Source organism: Oncorhynchus mykiss, chromosome 5, assembly GCF_013265735.2.
Source record: "Oncorhynchus mykiss isolate Arlee chromosome 5, USDA_OmykA_1.1, whole genome shotgun sequence".
Taxonomy (NCBI): domain Eukaryota; kingdom Metazoa; phylum Chordata; class Actinopteri; order Salmoniformes; family Salmonidae; genus Oncorhynchus; species Oncorhynchus mykiss.
Genome location: NC_048569.1, coordinates 47,853,154 through 47,877,171, shown reverse-complemented (window position 1 = coordinate 47,877,171; position 24,018 = coordinate 47,853,154). Strand labels below are relative to the sequence as shown.

Genomic DNA, 24,018 nt, shown 5'->3' with positions numbered 1-24,018 from the left:
ATCCTGACTTAATGAGGTGGTGATGTAAAGAGCTCATCCATGTGCTTCCTGTCTGTAACAACCACATCATCAACATTAAGGGACATCGGCAGATGTGAGGAGGAGGGTTTATTCTCCAGGTCTTTAACCGTTTTCCAGAACTTCTTGGGGTTAGACCCACAGAGAGAGAACTGCTCCTTAAAGTAACTAACTTTGGCCTTCCGGATATCTTGAGTGCACTTATTTCTCATTTGCCTGAACACGAGTATGCATGTGCCGAGCCTTTCGCCAAATGCAATTCTTGAGGTGGAGAAACTCTGCAAGATCATGGTCGAACCAGGGGCTGAACCTGTTTTTAATTCTCGTTTCCTTTATGTGGGCGTGTTTGTTGAGAATACCACTGAAAATATCAAAAAAGAAGGTGCAAGCGTCTTCGACAGAGGGGATCAAGCTGATTCTGTACCATTTTACAGCGGCCAGTTCATGAAGGAAGGCTTGCTCGTTAAAGATTTTTAGCAAGCATCTATGACAAATCAGAACAGATCGTTTCACTGAACAGACATTCCAAACTCAGGCTGTAACAGTGATCACTAATGTCATTACAGAAAACACCAGACTGATACCTATCAGGATTATTTGTGAGGATAACATTTAGGAGAGTAGCCTTTTCTGGGTGTTTGGAGTCATACCTTGTGGGATTGGTAATAATCTGAGAAAGATTTAGGAAGCTCTATTGCTTTAGGACTTGGTCAGGTAGTTTAAACATGTCCCAGTTTAGGTCACCTAGCAGGACAAATTCAGACTTAGTGTAAGGGGCCGGGAGAGAGCTTTGGGCAGGTAGGGTACAGGCCGGTGCTGATGGAGGATGATAGCACCCAGCAACAGTCAACAAAGAGCCATTTGAAGTTTATGCTTAAAACCAGCAAATCAAATTGTTTGGGGACATGCATGGTAGAGACAACCGAGCACTGAAGGTGATCCTTGGTAAAGATAGCCACTCCCCCACCTTTGGAAGATCTGTCTTGCCGAAAAAGGTTATAACCAGAAAGGTTAACATCAGTATTCAAAACACTCTTCCTTAACCACCTCTCAGTAATGACTAACACATCTAGATTGGAGCTGTGATCCCACACTTTCAATTGATCCATTTTAGGTAATAATCTTCTAGTATTAACGTGCAGAAAACTCAGGCTTTTACGAGAGCAGAAATCAGTGAAGCAGATATCAGAGCACAAGTCAGAATTGGTGCTAAAACAGTAGATGTGCCAGGGTGTACATGCATATTTCCAGATATCATCAACAGTCATACAATCAAAGCACGGCTTAGGACAGGGAGAGCTTGGCAGTGCTGATTTATGACATCTGAATGTGCATTAGATGGCAACAAGATCATATTGTACAGCATCTTCATCGGGTAACATGAATACAAAGCCAGCGAAAGGTGGTTAGAATAGGATGGGAGGCCAAAAGTCTGTGTAACCAATAGAGAGTCAGAGTCCCGAGTGTGGGAACAAACAGTCTGTCCCACGGCTTGGTAAAGACAGTTTGTAGTCAACAAGGCATGCAGGAGTCATGAGGCAAATGGCAAAATGCACAAAAAAAAAAGAAAAATAACGACTTGGGGTTAGCCATTGTAAGTTCAGAGTCACTCGCCCCAATAGTGCGTGTGTGCTGGAGGTGAGCGAAAGCTCAGGAGAGAGGGGGGAGTGTGGTGAAGTTACCTGTACCAGACTGGGAGACAGGCCAGGGCAGGCGGTGAACAGATCGCCAGGTGGAATCCAAGCAGCAGTGCAGCAGGCAGTGGGAGTAGGTGTCACACCCACTTGGGAGAATCTTTAATTTCTGGATTTCTTGTAGAAAATGTCAGTGGATGGCTTCAAAGTCTGCTGCCACTTGTTGGGCCCAAAGGCACCGACACCTCTCACTTCACACCTCAGTGCTAATTGAAGTTGTATCTGGTCTGTCCTAGCAAGCCCAGTTCCAGGTTGTATGGTGTCTTCAGGTCTCTGCTGTTTGTTTGCTAAAGCACCCTGTGTATACAGTTGAAGTCAGAACTTTACATAAAACTCATTTTTCAACCACTCCACAAATGTCTTGTTAACAAACTATAGTTTTGGCAAGTAGGTTAGGACATCTACTTTGTGCATGACATAAGTCATTTTTCCAACAATTGTTTACAGACAGATTATTTCACTTATAATTCACTGTTCCAGTGGGTCAGAAGTTTATAAACACTAAGTTGACTGTGCATTTAAACAGCTTGGAAAATTCCACAAAATACCTGTGGATGTATTTCAAGGCCTACCTTCAAACTCGGTGCCTCTTTACCTTGACGTCATGGGAAAATCAAAAGAAATCAGCCAAGACCTCAGAAAAAAAATTGTAGACCTCCACAAGTCTGGTTCATCCTTGGGAGCAATTTCCAAATGCCTGAACGAACCACATTCATCTGTACAAACAATAGTACCCAAGTATAAACACCATGGGACCATGCAGCCGTCATACCGCCCAGAAAGGAGATGAGTTCTGTCTCCTAGAGATTAATGTACTTTGGCGCGAAAGCACTATGTCCACAGTAAAACGAGTCCTATATAGACAAACTGAAAGCCTGCTCAGCAAGGAATAAGCCACTGCTCCAAACCGCCATAAAAAAAAGCCAGACCACGGTTTGCAACTGCACATGGGGACAAAGATCGTACTTTTTGGAAAAATGCCCTCTGGTCTGATGAAACAAAAATAGAACTGTTTGGACACATCTCAAGATATCAGACAGGAAGTTAAAGCTTGGTCGCAAATGGGTCTTTCAAATGGACAAGGACCCCAAGCATACTTCCAAAGTTGTGGAGAAATGGCATAAGGACAACAAATTCAAGGTTTTGGAGTGGCCATCATAAAGCGCTGACCTCAATCATATAGAAAATTTGTGGGCAGAACTGAAAAAGCGTGTGCGAGCAAGGAGGCCTACAGACCTGACCCAGGCACACCAGCTCTGTAAGGAGGAATGGGCCAAAATTCACCCAACTTATTGTGGAAAGCTTGTGGAAGGCTACCCGAAGCATTTGACCCAAGTCAAATAATGTAAAGGCAATGCTACCAAATACTAATTGAGTGTATGTAAACTTCTGACCCACTGGGAATGTGATGAACGAAATAAAAGCTGAAATAAATCATTCTCTATACTATTATTCTGACATTTCTCATTCTTAAAATATAGTGGTGATCCTAACTGACCTAAGACAGGGAATTTTTACTAGGATTAAATGTCAGGAATTGTGAAAAACTGAGTTTAAATGTATTTGGCTAAGGTGTATGTAAACTTCCAACTTCAACTGTATATGGGTGGGTGTGTGTGTATGTACAGTATGTGTCACGCCCTGACCATAGAGAGCCTTTTAATTCTCTATTTTGCTGCGCCTTGGTCTGAATGTTATTACAACAATCGTGACAGTATGTATGTATATAGATGTATATATTTACCCCCAAAATATATGGTTGATTGGAAATGATGCAGACAAGTACATTGATGGAAGCAACAATCTATCCACAATATTAAAGCCAATTTTTTTTTTTTTGGGGGGGGGGTTGTTTTTAACACTTTTTTGGTTACTAAATTATTCCTTATGCGTTATTGCATAGTTTTGATGTCTTCACTATTATTTTACAATGTAGAACATAGTAAAAATAAAGAAAAATGCTTGAAAGGGTACTCTATATTACGTTACAGCCTTATTCTAAACAGGATTAAATTGTTGTTTTTTTCTCATAAATCTACACACAATACCCCATAATGACAAAGCTAAAACAGGTTTTAGACATTTTTGCAATTGTATAAAAAAATATACAACTGAAATATCACATTTACATAAGTATTCAGACCCATTACTCAGTCCTGTGTTGGCGCACGTTTGCCAGCGATTACAGCCTCGAGTCTTCTTGGGTATAACCTTGGCACACCTGTATTTGCAGAGTTTCTCCCATTCTTCTCTGCAGATCCTCTCAAGCTCTGTCAGGTTGGATGGGGGGCTTTGCTGCACAGCTATTTTCAGGTCTCTCCAAATATGTTAGATCGGGTTCAAGTCCAGGCTCTGACTGGGCCATTCAAGGACATTCAGAGACTTGTCCCGAAGCCACTCCTGCGTTGTCTTGGCTGTGTGCTTAGTGTCGTTGTCCTGTTGGAAGGTGAACCTTCACTCCAGTCTGAGGTCCTGTGCTCTCTGGAGCAGGTTTTCTTCAAGGATCCCTCTGTACTTTGCTCTGTTCATCTGTCCCTCGATCCTGACTAGTCTCCCAGTCCCTGTCGCTGAAAAACATCCCCGCAGCATGAGACTGCCACCACCATGCTTCACCGTAGGGATGGTGCCAGCTTTCCTCCAGAAGTGACGCTTGGCATTCAGGCCAAAGAGTTCAATATTGGTTTCATCATCCCAGAGAATCTTGTTTCTCATGATCTGAGAGTCTGTAGGTGTGCCTTTTTGCAAACTCTAAGCATGCTGTCATGTGCCTTTTACTGAGGAGTAAAGGAAGGACAACCTTTATGGCCACTACCATACAGGTCTGATTTGGTGGAGTGCTGCAAAGATGGTTGTCCTTCTGGAAGGTTCTCCCATCTCCACAGAGGAACTCTGTGGAACCATTGGGTTGCACCTGAGCTCAATTTAGAGTCTCATAGCGAAGGCCCTGAACACTTATGTAAGTAAGGTATTTCTGTTTTTTATTATCAAAAATGTCGAAATGTCTGTTTTCGCTTTGTCATTATTGTGTCTAGATTGCTGACGATTTTTGTTTAATCCATTGTAGAGTAGGGCTGTAACATAACTAAATGTGGGAAAAGTCAAGGGGTCTGAATACTTTCCGAAGGCACTGTATATAGTGCACTACTTTTGACCAGGGCCCCAAAGGATATGTCTACACTGGTGGTTCTGGTGGATTTTCTCTGGCATCAGAAGTCTGCATTAAAGTCAATCTACAGGTATTCCCTGTGTAATTCTAATATCAGCACAAATGGCTTTAGATGGTTACACCCTAGCCTGGTCCCACATCTGTTTGTGCTGTTTGGCATGTCAACTACCATAGAAGTTGGCTATACAGCAGAACCAGATCAGGGACCAGGCTAGTTTACAATCATGGTCAGAACAGACAGAAAGGCCCTGGAAGAGCCCAGGACCATCGATCTTGATCAATAGCAAACCCTTCAATCTTTCACAGGACTTATCATTCTCATTTGTCTGCCATGTGCTGTCTCTCACTTCCTGTTTTGTCACATAGAAACATAATGACTAGAATTGACAAAGCCCCCCACACGACAGTAAGTTGACTGGTACATTCCTGTGGTTCTAATTCAATGTTTTTGTCCTGTGTTTTCTGCAGTGCCGGGTACGATGCAGTCCTCGACAGAAACGTGGCCATCAAGAAGCTCAGCAGACCCTTTCAGAACCAGACCCATGCCAAGAGGGCATACAGGGAACTGGTGCTCATGAAATGTGTCAATCACAAAAATGTGAGATGTCTCTATGGTTAAACAAATAACAAGATAATAGTCTAGCTGGTGTTTTGTGGTCTTTTATTGGCCCATTCTGTGGTGCTGATAGAGTGAGTCCCCTCCCCGTTAAGTGAGTCTGTGACCAGAATACATTTCTTGCCTGCCTGGGGCAATGTGTATGATGGGAATTGATACAGACAGACAGATTTTTTTGTTTTTCCATGGATATAATCCTCACAGAGCAGATGTCTGTCTGTCTGTCTCTCTCTCTCTCTGTCCCTATATCCAGTTTTCAATATGGCAAAAGAAATCAGCAATGTGCTGTTATTGTTGTTACTGTAGATGGACTTGGTTAACCTGATACTGAATGTTGACCCAGTTTTTTTCTCTGTTGTCTTTCTTTTTCAGATCATCAGTTTATTAAATGTTTTCACACCACAGAAATCACTAGAAGACTTTCAGGATGTGTAAGTACAGTAAACAATATTCAGAGGAAAAAGGAATAATCGTGAGATTATATTTACTTTATGTAGGCCAATTACATTTCTAGTTTCATCAGACTTAAGTCTGATTTCAGATGAGCAAAATTATATTATGTACGTTCAAGACTCTTGTTAAATTATTCTCAGTCTGAGAAAATAACCACTAAGAGTGATGTCAGTGAAAGTGATATTAGTGTAGTATAATTTGAAGCCTCAGGCTCTGTCTTTTTGTACTGGATGATTCATGAATGTTTCTGATACTACAGTGAATGGAAGGAAGCATGCTTGTCAGTGCAAGGTAGTGCAAGGAATGGTGTGTCTCTGAGGAATGGAGTTTGTTTTCAATCCAAAACAGCACAAAATTAAACAAAGTATGTGCTTGAAATTAAAAATGGATTACAGCAATTTAAATAAGTATGGGCTTTTCTATGTACAGTAAAAAAGAAAAACAAAAACTTCTTATGGGCACCGTCCCACCTGGCCAACATCAGGGTGAAATTGCATAGCGCGAAATTCAAAAATACCAATTTAAAATATTTAACATTCTTGAAAATACATGTGTTATGCATCAAAATAAAGCTTAACGTCTTGTTAATCCAGCCGCTGTGTCAGATTTCAAAAAGGCTTTATGGTGAAAGCAAACCATGCGATTATCTGAGCACAGCGCCCCGCATACAAAGACATGAAAATCATATTTCAACCAGGCAGGTGCTCCACTAAAGTCAGAAATAGCGACTTAATTAATGCCTTATCGTTGAAGATCTTCTTCTGTTGCCACTCCAAAATGTCCCAGAAACATCACAAATTGTCCTGTTGTTCGATAATGTCCTTTATGTCCAGTTCACGCGCACCAAAACAGTAGAGTCCACCTGGAGTGACACTTACAATGAATAGGACTACTTCTTAATTTCTCAAAAAAACATAGTCTTTAGAAATTGTTCTGTGGACATCTAGTGGAAGCCATAGGAACTGCAACCAGGTTCCTAATAATAAGGGTATCCCATAGAAATTAATTGGAAAGAAATGTGTTTTCTATCCAAACAAATGTATTGTTTGGATTGTCTATTGTTTTCTATCCAAATCTACCAATTATATGCTTGTCCTAGCTTCTGGGCCTGAGAAACAGGCAGTATACTTTGGGCACGCTTTTCATCCGGAGGTGAAAATACTGCCCCCTACCAAGAGAGGTTTTAAGTATGTACATTTTTGAGAAAGAGTATGTAGATTCCCATTGATGTTCTGCAGTGTGGTGTCCATTGTGTTGAGAATAGATGTAAAGGAGGAATAAAAGGAGGAAGGAGAGAAGAGATGTGGTAGGGAGGAGAGTGGGAATCATAAGTATTTTTATTTAACCTTTATTTAACTAGGCAAGTCATTTAAGAACACATTTTTATTTACAATGACGGCCTACCCCGGCCGAACCCTATCCTGGACGACGCTGGGCTAATTGGGCGCCGCCCTATGGGACTCCCAATTACTGCCGGTTGTGATACAGCCTGGAATCAAAACAGGGTCTGTAGTGACACCTCTAGCACTGAGATGCAGTGCCTTAGACCACTGCGCCACTCGGGAGCCCACATTAGAGTAGGGCCTCTTGGGTTGAAGCATCTCATCTCTTTTATTAGACCTCTGTTCCAGTGAACGTTATTATAACAGTTATGCCGAAGTGTAGGCTATTAGAACCTCTCCTTGTGTTACCCTGTCTCTCTCTGGTGTTGAGGGTTTTCTGAAGCAAAGATGACAGTGACATTCTGGAGATTATTTTACTACAGCCATATTCTCCATTGAACATGCTTTTTAGTCTTAATCTGTGTCCAGAAAGCCAGTCTCAGCCTCAGTGCATTACCAGTTATGAAAACATATTATAACTGTATGTATCACCATCCCAGGTACCTGGTGATGGAGCTGATGGATGCCAACCTATGCCAGGTGATTCAGATGGAGCTAGACCATGAGAGAATGTCCTACCTGCTCTACCAGATGCTGTGTGGCATCAAACACCTGCACTCAGCTGGAATTATACACAGGGTGAGAAGGCCTGTGTGTGTGAGTGCGTGTGCCTTTACGTGTACTGTACGCATGTGTGTGTGGCATCAAACACTTGCACTCCGCTGGCATCATACACATGGTGAGAAGTCCTCCAACCTAGAAATATAATTAATCAAATTTTCCGTCAGGTCTCCAGCAGTAACCCTTGTCATTGATATTATGTACTAGGATGTTCTGGATATAGTAAACATTACTCATGCTCAACCTTGCACTGCTCATAACCCAGTGAGCAGCGCTGGTGGAAGTTACGTCATTGCAACCGGTTTTGTCTGCTGTGAAACGCCATCTGTCGACATTTAAAATAAAAATACTGTAGTAGCTAGCATCACCCGTTAAACTTTTACCTCAATAATCTAGGGTAGCCTAGTGGTTAGAGCGTTGGACTAGTAACCGGAAGGTTGCGAGTTCAAACCCCCGAGCTGACAAGGTACAAATCTGTCGTTCTGCACCTGAACAGGCAGTTAACCCACTGTTCCCAGGCCGTCATTGAAAATAAGAATTTGTTCTTAACTGACTTGCCTGGTTAAATAAAGGTAAAAAAAAAAAAAAAAAAAAAAAATCTCTTTGATGTTGCTTTCCGTCTGAAGGACCTGAAACCTAGCAATATAGTGGTGAAGTCTGATTGTACGCTGAAGATCCTGGACTTTGGCTTGGCAAGGACTGCAGGCACCAGCTTCATGATGACCCCGTACGTGGTGACACGGTACTACAGAGCTCCAGAGGTCATCCTGGGCATGGGGTACAAAGATAATGGTAAGACAGGTTTGAAAATGTGTTCTGGTGTTCTAACACTGTAACATGCTACTGGTTAAGTGTGTTCTAATACTTTAACACACCTCTGCTGTAACACACCTCTACATTGTAACATGCACTTGCACTAACAGCCAGGGTTGGGGTCAATTAACACCCATAACTCACTGACACCTCTGGTGACACAGAACATAAGCATATCTTCTTCTTTGTCACCTTATCTATTACTGAAGTGTGTGCCTTGAACACCTAATTTTATGCACTGTGTTTCGAATCCAAGTACCCTTTTGGAAATTAGATACAGTTACTTCCGGTAGCTAACTCTAGCCTCCATTGAATGGATTGAGTAAATGAACGTGTTAATAAACCTTTATAGCTCTGTATTTATCTGGTGACCTTGGTGATTACCGAATAGCTGTATGGTTCACAGCATACCACCCTGCATCCCATTGCTGGCTTGCCTCTGAAGCTAAACAGGGTTGGTACTGGTCGATCCCTGGATGGGAGATCAGATTCTGCTGGAAGGGGTGTTGGAGGGCCAGTAGAAGGAACTCTTTCCTCTGTTTAAAAAAAACTAGACTAGACGTAGGCAGAGAGAGCAGACCATGGATTTCCTGCCACCAGCAAAGCCCCTGGAGACTCTAACTGCTTCTCTTTATTAGTGGAATAGTAATTTGTCTGCATGCTACCTCTCTTCTCTCACACTAATTATTTCTCAGTCTGAATAATCAACCGCCACATTCAAATTACTTTGTTTCCGATAGCTCTCTACCGACAAGGGTTCTTTCTTAATTCCTCATTCCTCGATTCCTTGCACCCTCTATCATATACTCACCTCATTCTCAAAACACATCGGAAGAGAACTTGAAGGTCCAAGGGGAGGGACTGTTACTGTAATTTAATTATTCCAATATGTTTTCATTAATTAAATTCCCTTAATCTATTTTATGAGAATTTGTAGGATTGTTTGCATAAAATAGACGGAGACCAGTCTTATCAATAATAGGTAACAGAATTTATTCTCGGAGCGCGCTGCCACGTTACCACGAGCAACAGTTTATATACAATAACATGACCTCATTTCATTGCTTCTAGAATGAATCCCCTCCTCCCGACCTAGAATTAAGTGAGTTTAAAAGTTAATTCCAACTCACTAACACACTCACAGGTCACACAACATAACTGAATTAACTCTTGAACCCTCACCATTATCGATCACCACTTAGCTGACAGCTCTAATTAACAGAAATCCTAGGAATGCACTCACTGCCTTATCTAAAACACCCCAGAGCTAAGTCTTGTCAGTTCAACCATAGGTTAACAACCCTATCTGCTTACTTTATCCACAACCCATTCCTCCCCTGCCTAGTTGAAATGGTGTTCATTAACTTTAATTACTCCTTGTCCGTGTCACATAATCCCTTCTTATGAACTCATATTGTTAAACAGATATAATAAAACAGAGTATAAGTTTACTTAGTTGCAGTTCTATTTAAAATGAGAATATTGTTTAGTCATTTATTCATAATATTCCTAACAGGGACCTTGAATCTTCACCTCTAATTAGTTTTGAGAAAGAAGAGAGGAGAAAGGATACAAGGGATCGAGGATAAAGGAACTGAGAAAGAGCCTACGTTTTCTTTTCTAATGCTAACCTCTGACTTATCTCTCACTCTCTCTCTGTACCTGCAGTGGATATATGGTCGGTGGGGTGCATTATGGGAGAAATGGTGCGTCACAAAATCCTGTTCCCTGGCCGTGACTGTATCCTTATTCAGATAATGTAAATAATGGCCGTTGAGCTAGTTCAAAGAATAAGGGTGCCATTTTCCCCCTCGCAAAGACAGCTGTGAACACTCCGTATCCTTTTTAATAAACGGGAGCTCCGATAAAGTACGACCTCACAGAAGTTGTTCAAAAAAAGTTACAGAAATCGCACTGCATATTATAATTTCACTCGTTCCGTATATTTACATTGTGTTAGCTTACAGGGAAGGTGTCTTTGTTGTTCTCGGAGTGCGCTGCCACGTTACCACGAGCAACAGTTTATATACAATAACATGACGTCTTGTTTCAACAAGAGTTGTGCATGCCGTGTTTGCAATCATGTTTGGATTTTACACTGCATGACCAAAAGTATGTGGACACCTGCTCGTCGAACATCTCCATTAATATGGAGTTGGTCCCCTCTTTGCTGCTATAAAAGCCACCATTCTTTTGGGAAGGCTCCACTAAATGTTGTAACATTGCTGCAGGGACTTGCTTCCATTCAGCCACAAATGCATTAGTGAGGCCTGGCACTGATGTTAGGTCATTAGGCCTGGCTCGCAGTCGGTGTTCCAATTCATCCCAAAGGTGTTCAATGGGATTGAGGTTAGGGCTCTGTGCAGGCCAGTCAAGTTCTTCCACACCGATCTCGACAAACCGTTTCTGTATGGACCTCGCTTTGTGCACAGAGGCATTGTCGTGCTTCTACACCTGCATTGCTTGCTGTTTGGGGTTTTAGGCTGGGTTTCTGTACAGCACTTTGAGATATCAGCTGATGTACGAAAGGACTATATAAATTAATTTGATTTGATTTGTCATGCTGAAACAGGAAAGGGCCTTCCCTAAACTGTTGCCACAAAGTTGGAAGCACAGAATCGTCTAGATTGTAATTGTATGCTGTAGTGCTAAGATTTCCCAACACTGGAACTAAGGGGCCTAGCCTGAACCATGAAAAACAGCCCTAGACCATTATTCCTCCTCCACCAAAATGTACAGTTGGCACTAGGCATTGGGGCAGGTAGCGTTCTCCTGGCATCCGACAAAATCATATTTGTCCGTCAGACTGCCAGATGAAGCGTGATTCATCACTCCAGAGAACGCGTTTCCACTGCTCTGTAGTTCAATGGCGGCATGCTTTGGAACCCAGTAGTGAGTGATGCAACCGAGGACAGATTTTTACGTGCTATGTGCTACATCACTTGGTGGTACCATTCTGTGAGCTTGTGTGGCCTACCACTTCGCGGCTGAGCTGTTGTTGCTCCTTGATGTTTTCAATTCACAATAACAGCACTTACAGTTGACCGGGGCAGCTCTATCAGGGCAGAAAGGAACTTTTTGGACAAACTGACTTGTTGGAAAGGTGGCATCCTATGACGGCGCCACGTTGAAAGTCACTGAGCTCTTCAGTAAGGCCATTCTACTGCCAATGTTTGTCTATGGAGATTGCATGGCGGTGTGCTCGATTTTATACACCTGTCAGCAACGGGTGTGGCTGAAATAGCCAAATCCACTCATTTGAAGGTGTGTCCACATACGTTTGTATATATAGGGTATGAACAGTTAGATTACGGAAGTTATTTGTATCACAAAAAATACATATTCAATGCATGCTGTGCACTCTTTCTACTGATACAACATTTAGAAAAATAAATACAGACAAATCTATTTATTTTTAGATTATTACTATGAGCTCTATTTTAACAAACATAATGCAATGGTACATCCTAGCGCAGAACAGTCTTATGACTAGGGTGGCTTGGAGTCTGACAATTTTTAGGGCCTTCTTCTGACACCGCCTGGTATAGAGATCCTGGATGGCAGGAAACTTGGCCCCAGTTATGTACTGGGCCGTACGCACTACCCTTTTAGTGCCTTGCGGTCAGAGGCCGAGCAGTTGACATACCAGGGAATGATGCAACCATGCTCTCGATGGTGCAGCTGGAGAACCTTTTTAAGATCTTAGGACCCATGCTAAATATTTTCAGTCTCCTGAATAGGTTTTGTCGTGCCCCCTTCACGACTGTCTTGATGTGCTTGGACCATGTTAGTTTGTTGGTGATGTGGACACCAAGGAACTTGAAACTCTCAACCTGCTCCACTATTCCCGCGATTTGACAGTTATGTCCAACAGATGAAAGTGGAAGATCCATTTTGTTAACAAAATTACAAAGGAAAAACAATAAATTACAAAGGAATGGAAAAACAATTAAAAAAAAACAATAAATTGCAAAGGAAAAACAATAATAACTTAATGTGCCTAAACAGATTCCCTACAGTCACTGACAACTTTCATTCAATGGGCATAAAGAGTCCAAACTTTTCACAGAAGCTGCATGGAAAAATATAATGTCCAATATAAAGAAAAAAATGTAATGTCTGTTGACTGTTTTGCTGCTGGTGATATTTTAATAAAACATTAGCATATAATCATTGATCACGCTACTCTGCTGGCAAAATCGATGCCATAACCAATTGAGTTACAGCTAAGAACAGGTTTTGGTATATCACCAGTAGCGCTGCTTGAAATTTGCACATTGGTGCACGTTTTTAAGGACACAACTAAATGATTTCCACCCCTCCCTCCTCAGCACAAGTAAGCTGATATAAGACAAGTAAATTACCAACCCTGGCGCCTGGCTTTGACAAGTCAAAATTGCCAAAGAGCGTGCGTTAATGGCAGCCGAAAATAGAGCCCTATGACTCTCAGACTCTCTGAAGGTGAATCGAATCAATACGTGGCCTGTACTCCTCTGTTAGGTACAATGGTTTCCACCTAGCTCTATTGTCTCTAACCAATCTTGCTACTGTACTGGCTGGCTTCATAACACCTCTAATAGCTCAAATAATATATTTAATAATAATATATCACCATTACCATAATTCACCATAAATTCAGTAACCCCTAAAAAAAATACATATTTTTTTTCTCCAAGTCCTGTTTATATAAATGATTTACTTGAAGTATGTGATGACAAAGCCATGGATCCATCATGGAATGACTAATTATATTTCTATGGGAATCCATCCTGTATTTAACCTCTTTTATTTCGGCACCCCTTTGGCAGAATGAGACATCCCTCACTCTGAATATTTATTGGAATATTTCTGGCGCCGTGTGCGTCTGCCTGGAGTGTGTTGTGGGGTCAGACACCGTACACCATGCCCCCCAGGTTACATATCCCAGCATGGCAGGGATGGCCCCCTGGAGCTAATGGGAGAGCAACATGCATGCCGATAATTAGCAATAATTAGCATTCTAGCTTTGATGGTGTGTGCGTGTGTGTGTGTGTATGTGCGTGCGTGCATCTATCAGGACAAAACAAGGATATTTGGTGGCTCTTAGACAATCAGTCATAAGTAATAATCAATCATAAGTATTAATTTATTCACCAACAGTTAATTGAGTTGAGCCCCTTCAGAAACCTGTATTCATGCTGAAATCCAGAATGCACTATAAGGGCCAATATGTCATCATCCTAACATGATAGTCAATGCCAATCAAGACGCCAGCAGAGTGAAATCTGGAAGTTACAAGAACCTACAGTCCTCTTCTGCATGATTTGTGCTTTAAGAAAATCCCTGCAAGGACAGTGTGGCGTTACTCACATACTCTTGCTAGATCAGTGGTCACCAACCTCTTCTGAGTCAAGATCACTTTCACAGTCAAAAAGCAAGATCTATTGCTCAGACTATTTTTTACATGATTACATTTTTTAACATTAACCTAATAAAAACAGCTCTTTAGGAATGAGGTTTGTGCAATAGGCCGAATATATTATCATAGCATATTGGTTATATGCCTGGCCTGCCAATATTGTTTCCCCCGACAATAATATATTTCAAAACTAAAGCTTTGATAACAAAATAGATCAGTTGGTGTAGCAATTGCGAGGCACAGCTGAGCATAAACTGGAACTAAAAATGTAAAAAACAAGCTCAAATCATGACGTCAGTGGTCTTCAGGTCAAGAAAGTCTGCGCTTCAGAAAGATGAATTTCTGACTTTGAATTCCGAGTTGGATGATCGTTCGAAAACATAATTCCCAGTTCCCAGTTGTCTTAAACGCTCTGAAGGCCGATGTCGGAGATTTCCCAGTTCCCAGTTGTTTTGAACACGGCATTAGTCTCAGAAAAGGGAGAGAGAGAGCAGCAGAGTGTCCACCTCTAATGGTCCCTGCTCTCTCCTTCCTTTCCTCTGGTGAGACTGACCAGACAGAGGGGACACCGTCTTCCACCTGGAGAAAATCGAGTTGCAGCGCATCCGCATCTGCCTCATGCAAAAATTAATGTTGTTCCTATGACCAGAGAAAGTAAAATATTAATCGATGTTAAAATAGACAAGACGAGCTGCTAATAATAAAAATGCACGGCTATCGATACACTTGGCTACTCATTCATTGCAGCGCGAGCGGAAGTAGGGAGAAGCGTGTTTTATGTTTGTAATAATGATGAATAAAAACAGTGTTCACGAGAGCACATGATGCGGCGGAGCTGAGCAGACGTTGACAAACCGAGCTCTTAAAAGTTATTCTATTTTTACCTAAATAACAACGTTGAAACAATATTCTAACATCGGCTGATAAATTGTCAAGTACTTACCTTCCCAAAGAGCCATGGACCTCCGACCGAGAGGCAGCTAGCAAGATTAGCATTAGCCCTCATAACTCAGACAACAGTTCCAGACTCTTGCTCCCAACAGCCTCTTGCGAGCCTGCCGACATGCTGGCTACTCTCCTCCGGGAAATTCAGGATGGTAACAAAGGTCTTTCTATGAAAATTGATAAGAAATCGGCTGAACTCCATTCTTCCATTGACGACCTGAAATCCTCCACGAATGATCTCCTTTTGAGAACGACTGAGGCAGAGTTACGCATTAGCACAGTTGAAGATACCGACATGACCAAGTCTTGATACAACTGCAAAAGGACAATGCCTACCTCAAAAACGAGGTAGATCAGATGGAGAACCAGAGTAGACGTAGTAATATCCGTGTGGTGGGATTGAAAGAGGACAGCGAGGGCCGTGACCCGGTCCGTTTCTTCTCTCAATGGATCCCGGAGGTCCTAGGCATAATCAACTTCACCAAGCCGCTGGAAATTGAATGCGCCCACAGAACATCAGTGCCGAAACCCCGGCCAGATGAGCCCCCACGGGCCGTCCTGATCAGGTTCTTCCGTTTCCAAGACAGAGAGAAGATACTGCAACTCGCAAGAGCCAAAGGGGACATCACCATCGATGGAAAGAGGGTCAGCCTTTTCCCAGATATGAGCGCGGATCTCGCCAGACGTCACAAGCAGTTCAGACCTGCCGCCAGCACTGAAGGAGAAGAACATCACAGTTCTCAGTATCTCAGTATAAAAGCCTAAGCCATCTCTTCAACACACCGGGAGAAGTGCACACTTTTTTCAAAGAACTGAACGACGTCTGAGCCAGGACGGTCTCTCTGGGGGATAAAATGCAGTTTGTTTGTTTTCTCTTAACGGCATTTTCAACTAACCGTATCTTTCCGGGGTGAGTTCTATTACATTTACAGGAGAGTATATTTTGGTTTAGTCCATATCCACTGGGCGAAGCAAATAAGTGGGCTTAGGCCCACTGCTTTCCCCCTCATTTATGTTAATCTTTCGAAAAGAGACTCAAGCGGCCCTTTCCGTGGGCAGTAAATAATCAGCCATAAATATCTATTCACAACGTTTGTTTTCAACTTAGAGAGCTCGCAGGTTTTAGTTTACGCCAAGGTTTAGCTAGTAAGAGCAAGATGGAAAGCAAGCAGCAACGTATCTCTACAAGTGTATTCATGTTTGATTGTTGGGATTGTTGTTTTAATCTGACAATCGGGGTGGGTGGGATTTTTATTGTTTTTTCTTCCTTTTTTCTATGTTTATTGTTTCCTTCCTAAAGAGACACATAGGTCACTTCTGTGTTCAAACCAAAGTTTAAACAAAGCATTTCCTAATTATCTACATATGATAGATTTCCATTCAGTTAGATATTTGAAACCCAATTTATGCTTAATCCACTAAAATATGTCACATTCAACGTAAAAGGTCTTAACAGCCCGATTAAAAGGAAAATAATCTATACATACCTTAAGAAATTAAAGGCTGACATTGTATTTTTACAAGAAACACATCTTACAGCCAGTGAACACAGGCAATTGAAGAGGGAATGGGTAGGACAAGTTTTTGCATCCTCTTTTAACTCCAAAGCAAGAGGAACTGCGATTTTGATAAGTAGACACATCCCCTTCTGCGTCAACATCCCTCTGGCAGGTTTGTTTTGGTGCAGGGGCATATGTTTTCAGTGTCTTGGACCCTATTGAATATTTATGCTCCTAACTTCGATGACCATATGTTTATTCAGAATGTCTTCATTCAGGTCACTCAAGCATCACCAGGATAGCTACTAGTTGGAGGAGATTTTATTTTTGTTTAGATACAGTTCTTGATAGGTCCTCTGATAAACCCTCACTTATTACCAAAGCCGGCAAGCTCACCATGTCATTCATGAAAGATCTCAATTTACTAGAGATCTGTAGACAGTTGCACACACAGGATAGGGACTACTCTTTTTATTCACACCCACACAAGACACACACACGCATGGATAACTTTTTACTTTCGACACAACTGTTTCATAGAGTGTTAGATGTTGAGTATCTCCCCAGATTGCTTAGTGACCATTCTCCTCTGGTATTATCAATCTTCATTCCTACCAAGGTAAATGGAGCATATAGATGGAGACTAAATTCTACACTCCTAAAGCAACCTGAATTTTGTGCATTCATCAAAGAGCAGATCAAAGTATTGGCATGGCAACTGAAAGAAGAGGAAAGTAAGACGACAATTAATGCTATAGAAACTCTTACTAATGAGATATCTTTTGACCCTACTGAAATTAATAATACTTTTAAGAAATACTATGAAGACCTCTACACTTCCCAATCAAGCGATGATCTATCAGAGATCGACTCCTTTCTCTCCTCTCTCAACCTCCCATGCCTGTCAGGGGAAGACAGCGAGCGCCTGAGTGAACACTTCTCAGTTCCTGAATTGTTGGAGGCCATTAAATCCTTACCTTCTAATAAATCTTCTGGGGAGGATGGCTTCCCTCCAGAGTTCTATAAAGAATTTAGGGAGCTGTTGGTCCCCTACCTTATGGAGGTACTTAAAAAAGCCAGGGAAGACAACTGCTTTCCAGAGTCTTTCTCTCAAGCAGTGATTACTGTAATCCACAAGAAAGAGAAAAACCCGCTAGAGTGCGCCTCCTATAGACCAATCTCTCTCCTTAACACAGATTGTAAACTGGTCACCAGATCTAAGAGACTGGAGTCATGTCTTTCCCTGTTGGTCAACCCAGATCAGACTGGCTTCATAATTAATAGATTGTCCTCCAATAATCTCAGAAGGTTCTTTGATATAATTCACTTTGCTAACAAAAACAAAATACCTAGTGTCGCAGTCTCCCTCGACGCTGAAAAGGCCTTTGATAGGGTTGAATGGCCATACCTCTTTCGCGTCTTGGAAAAGTTTGGTTTAGGTACCGTGTTTGTAAATTTGATAAAATCACTCTACAAATCTCCTAAAGCTAGGATTGCTACCAATGGGATTACTTCCTCCTCTTTCCCTCTTTATAGGGGGAACAGACAAGGTTGCCCAATTAGCCCCCACCTCTTTGCCCTCGCCGTTGGCTGAGGCTATTAGAACGTGCCCTGACATACATGGCTTTGAGGTGGGCCCCCATACCTATAAAGTATCACTCTTTGCGGACGACCTTATCTTATTTATAACAAACCCAGAACACTCCCTCTCTCACTTGCAGTGTTATAGTTCTTTCTCTGGATATAAGGTCAATTTTGATAAAAGTGAAATCTTACCGTTGTCTGTCTTTGACCATCATACCATCAAGCACAAGTTTCCTTTTAGATGGTCGCCTATGGGCTTCACATATTTGGGCATTATGGTGGATGGTAATCTGAACAACCTCTATAAACTCAATCTGGCCAGTTTGTTGCAAAAGGTGGAGGGTGACCTTTGTAAATGGATGGACCTACCTCTCACTCTACTGGGTAGAATCAATGTAATTAAAATGAATGTCCTGCCCAGATTTCTATATCTGTTTCAATCTCTCCCTATCCCTGTTCCCGCAGCATTTTTCCCTCTCTCGACAAGCTGACCAGATGGTTTATCTGGCACGGCAAAACTCCTAGGGTTGGCCTGGATAAACTGACCCTTGATTACAGTCATAGGGGAGACGCTAGCGTCTCAACTGGCCAATTTCCAGGCGAAATGCAGAGCGCCAGATTCAAATAAAATGCTATAAAATTCAAACTTTCATTAAATCAGACATGTAAGATACTCAATTAAAGCTACACTCGTTGTGAATCCAGCCAACATGTCAGATTTTAAAAATGCCTTTCGGCGAAAGCATATGACGCTATTATCTGATAGCCTGCAGCCATCCTCACCAGCAGTAAACAAAGGGGCTAGCGTAGCAGGCGCTACACAAAACGCTGAAATAAAATATAAAATATGCATTACCTTTGACAAGCTTCTTTTGTTGGCACTCCAATATGTCCCATAAACATCACAATTGGTCCTTTTGTACGATTAATTCCGTCCATATATATCGAAAATGTAAATTTTATAAAGCGAGTTTGAGCCATAAAAAAACAGCTTAGAAAAACGCACGTCTTGTGCAACTCACAAATGTATCCCCTGTTCCGAGTTGGCCTACTTCCTGTTAAGACAAAGAAATAACCTCAGCCATATTTCAAACACTGGCGACATCGTGTGGAAGCGGTAGGAACTGAAAGTATGTTCCTATTAAATTTCCAATGGCAAAGACAATTTAGGGAAGAGAGATGGGGGAAAAAAAATAAAATAATTCTGAACAGTTAGCCCTCGGGTTTTTGCCTGCTACATAAGTTATGTTATACTCACAGACATGATTCAAACAGTTTTAGAAACTTCAGAGTGTTTTCTATCCAAATCTATGAATAATATGCATATCTTATATTCTTGGCATGATTAGCAGGAAGTTGAAATTGGGCACGCTATTTATCCAAATGTGAAAAATCTGCCCCCTAGCTTTAAGAGGTTTTAAACCTCCCCAATTTTAGAATGTACTACTGGGCTGCACAGTCTAGGTTTCTGGCTCAGAGTTTTGACAATGGTCCCTCTCCCTCATGGTTGAGCATTGAAAAGCTTGAGGTAATTGATGACACTGGGGCAGAATTGTTTAACAAATGGGACAGAAATTAAATAAAAACCATCACAGACAACCCTTTAATCATACATTCTGTCCTGGCATGGTGCAAACTGCATGAGCTGTTCGGACGAGGGGGATTTCTTTCCCCTAAAACCCCTTTATGGAACAATAGATTGATTCCTATGTTTTTCCAGAATAGTAACTTTAGACAATGGTCTGATAAGGGGGATTACTCTTCTGGAACATTGTTACGAGGAGGGAGTTCTTATGTCTTTTGATCAGCTGAAACAGAAATACCACTTGCCTAACAGGGACTTCTTGAGCTACCTACAACTACGAAACTTTATTAGGGTGACTCTCAAGGGGCAATGGAACCTACCTAAGATGTCACCTATTGAACAACTCTGCCACGCAGACGAACCAATGTTCAAGACAATTTCCTGTGTATATGATGCTCTTATGTCAGGACTAAGACTGCCTGAGCTAGATAAACCCCAACTTAGATGGGAAAAAGATCTGGGTATTAATCTTGATGAGGGACTATGGAGTGACCTATGCAGGGATGGTGTTACATCCACATTGAACTCCAGATACAGACTGATCCAGTTTAATTTCCTCCATCAGCTCTATATCACCCCATCTAGACTGCACAAGTTCAACCCAGATATCTCCTCCCTATGTTTTAGATGTGGCTCAGATGAAGGAACATTCCTCCATTCCACTTGGCAGTGTTCAAAACTACACGGTTTCTGGCAGGGGGTATGCAATACCATATCCTCAATTCATGGGTTTGCATTCCCTTTAGACCTGGAGGTCTGTCTACTGGGCAACTTTACTAACACCAATCTTAGGCAAAGCCATACTATAAAGCTAACAGAAATATTGCTCTGGCTATCACCAGGTAGCCAGAGTTGGTCTTTTAAGACAAATGAAATGGTCCCAAATGTGAACACCTCGCCTACCCAGTTCGCAACGCTTCTGAATCAGGAACATCTACCGCCAACAGTGCAAAACACGAATAAATAAAAAAATGTATCATTTGGTGATCGACTAGGAATGTCTCGACTAGGACTAGGAATGACTCGACTAGGAATGTCTCGCGATCGACCGGTTGGTGACCACCGCTAGATAATAACTGACAAAGACAGCAGTGTCTTAACAGCCATTGTTGTGGTAAACAAAACATAACATGTTTGCAATTACATGACAGACAGGACTCACAATGACGTGGAATTTTTGCATGTCTGCGCGCAGTGTGTGGTTGATGGAGTTTGTGTGACATGTGTCATGTATGTACCTGCATGTATGCTGGGTGACTGGTATGGGACTGTGTCTGGCTGCAGTGGACATGTGGTCTGTGGGCTGCATCTTTGGAGAGGTGATAAGAGGAACAGTGCTGTTCCCAGGCACCGACCGTATCCTTGTCTCCTTCTGGTACTGTCATCAACACTATACTGTACACTGCTAGAAGAACCAAATACTGTATAGGGTTAAATGGCTAGCGTCATACATGGCCCTTAAAGCAGTTCTATATAGAACATTTTGAGAGGTATCCTTGCCTCTATCTGTAGACTGTAACTCGTATCAATACATCGACACATTGGCTGTGCTCCTAGTTTACCACAGCTAACTAGCTAGTGATTTCACATTGGCTACACGTACATACTTCTGGCCTTCTTCTAGCCTTTACAATATATCAGGTCTGTCATCGAGATGAGCAGTTTGAACACCATCATAAAATCTGAACATTTAGAAAATAGCCTAAATTCATGATGAGGGATACTCATATGTATAAAAAACAATACTTTATTTTTAATTCAACACAAATTAACATATTTATCTATATGGAACTTTTATGGAACAATTTTTTAAATCAAATTAGACAGCTTAACATCCATGTAGAATCATTTTAAGGAATGAAAGCCAAGGCTCCTCTCACTGCATTGTGTAGATTGGACTCCTTTTCCTGCATTGTGTAGATGTGATTGCCAAAGTATGATGTAGACAAAGAGGAAATGAAAGCGGCGTTCCAGCAGGATACGGTCATGTGTTTCTGTTTATCCTGGCTTGCTGGCACTCTCTTTGAACTGGCACCCACCTGTGGGAGATGGAGAGAAAAATGACATAGACCCCCTCAGCCTGGCCACCCTCACACACAAACACACACACCATCCGTTCCCCCTCTATTCCTATCCCAAAATAGTGCTGATAATTCAAATAAAGTTTCAAGTTGATTTGCCATTTGTAATAAATTACATGGAAATCGAGCTCTCCCAATAAAAACATCATTAAAAACAGCAAATCACACCAATTGGCATTTGGAACTTTGTACAGTACCAGTACAATAATCTGCATATTCATAAAGCAATGGTTATAAATTAGAGAGAGAACTAGGAGCTGTTTCAATCTGCTATCTGCTAGTTTTAAAACCCACATTAAACACAAATGTGCTTACAACGTATTTAACCCAGCATTAGGAAACAGTTTAAATAATTTAAAGGGCTAGGAAACCAAAGAGGAAATCATTCCCACCAGTGAAGTGTTGGCTCCGCTCACTAGCACTGTGACGATGTCCCGAATGGCACCCGATTCCCTATATTCTCACGCCTGCTCCCGCTTCCCCTCGGGCACTAGGCTGCCCGAGGGGAAGGCACATCTGCGCTCATTGTGCATTAGGCACATCTGCGCTCATTGGACTCACCTGGACTCCTTCACGTTGTTGATTGACCCCTCTATACATGTCTGTTCCTCAGTTTTGTTCCACGTGTCAGCGTTATTGTCGTAATGTCGATTTTGTTCCCCCCCGTCCAGACTCTGTTCTTGTAATGTTTGATGTCCATTTTCTATTAAATGTTCACTCCCTGTACCTGCTTCTTTGTCTCCAGCGTCTGTCCTTATAGAATGCTGACACCACTATTTGATGCAAAGCATTGTTTTTTGTTTTTGGTGGTGACGCCGGGTCTGGGTGCTGCCGCTGATGGAACCGGGGGTGCCTCAGCTGGCTCGTCAGGCTTCCACACCTTAGCTGGCTCGAGAGGTTTCCTTTCCTCGGTTGGCTCGGCAGGCTCCCATCCCACGTCATGCCTCAGCCAGCTTTTCAGGCTTCTACGCCTCAGCCGGCTTGTCCAGCGCCCATGCCTCAGCTGGCCCGTCAGGCTCGCCCAGGTGGGTGTCACACCTGCTCACACTTCCCCTCACCAGGCTGCCCTCCATTACGCACACCTTTCACCATCAGTAAGCGCATCTGTGCTCATTGGACTCACCTGGACTCATTCACGTTGTTGATTGCTCCCTCTATATCTGTCTGTTCCTCAGTTTTGTTCTCTGTGTCAGCATTATTGTCGTAATGTTATTTTGTTCACCCTGTCCAGACACTGTTCTTGTTTTGTTTGAAGTCCGTTTTCCATTAAATGTTCATTCTCTGTACCTGCTTCTCGTCTCCAGCGTGTGTCCTTACATATATAGGGGCCCTGGTCAAAAGTAGTGCACTATATAGGGAATAGGCTGCCATTTGGAACCCCTTTAAGGCTATGGGAAATGGGGAGGGCTATAACGTAATAACAAAAGCTTTAGTATTAATAGGGTCTTTCTTATAGCAGACTAAAGCAGTGGAATTACCATTGCAGATGAGATGAGGAGAGGGGGGTGAAGTCTCTGACCAATAGTACATTCAGACAGGACTCTCTATACATTGTTCTGACACGTACATCTGGAGAGTTTTGCGTCAGTATAGATATTATACTGAGGTACTATACTAGTGTTATTGTCGACAATGTAAATATTTTATTATCTATTTAATTTGTTTATTTGTCAGGGACCATACACAACACATATTGCACAATTGGCAAACTCCATTCCATTGGAAATCCCTCCCTACAAGTTGACACCTTTTTGCAGTGATTCATAGGATTTACAAGGACTTGTTCGTTTGTGAACCCACTCACAGTCCATACCGCAACTGCACAATGTTGATCAACATCTGTTGGACTGTCAGAATAGGAAGAAATCTGTTTGTTTACTATGATTGAACTAATTAAATATGGAAGAGAGAACTTGTTTAAGAAATGGCAGATTATAGAAAAGTTGTCTGTTACTGTTACACTTTGCTCATGTCCCTCCATTTAGTGGTATGTCCCAATGTGGCTCTTACGCATCTGCTTGTAGGACTATTGTAGGCCTATGCAATTGTCCCCTTCAATTGGTTAGTGCTATATATTAAAGCCTATATGTTTTTTATTTGAGACAGCCAGAGTGCTGTCCTGTCCAGGTTTGTTGTGTGTTTTTCTTAACCCCACCCCCTATC

At 42.0% G+C, this 24,018-nt stretch overlaps 1 protein-coding gene across 9 annotated transcripts in view; it reads left to right on the top strand.

Moving 5' to 3' along the window:
• Positions 1 to 24,018, top strand: part of LOC110523975 (mitogen-activated protein kinase 10) — an 83,445-nt gene that overhangs the window by 33,074 nt on the left and 26,353 nt on the right. For 8 of the 9 annotated variants that reach the window (XM_021603190.2, XM_021603182.2, XM_021603188.2 and 5 more), the window contains 5 exons: positions 5,347 to 5,476; positions 5,867 to 5,925; positions 7,830 to 7,968; positions 8,577 to 8,742; positions 10,432 to 10,503. In XM_021603190.2, coding sequence (XP_021458865.2) covers positions 5,347 to 5,476; positions 5,867 to 5,925; positions 7,830 to 7,968; positions 8,577 to 8,742; positions 10,432 to 10,503 — 566 coding nt within the window. Of the gene's footprint in view, positions 1 to 5,346; positions 5,477 to 5,866; positions 5,926 to 7,829; positions 7,969 to 8,576; positions 8,743 to 10,431; positions 10,504 to 22,600; positions 24,011 to 24,018 lie in introns of those variants that run through there. The other variant, XM_036977722.1, reaches the window with a different exon arrangement.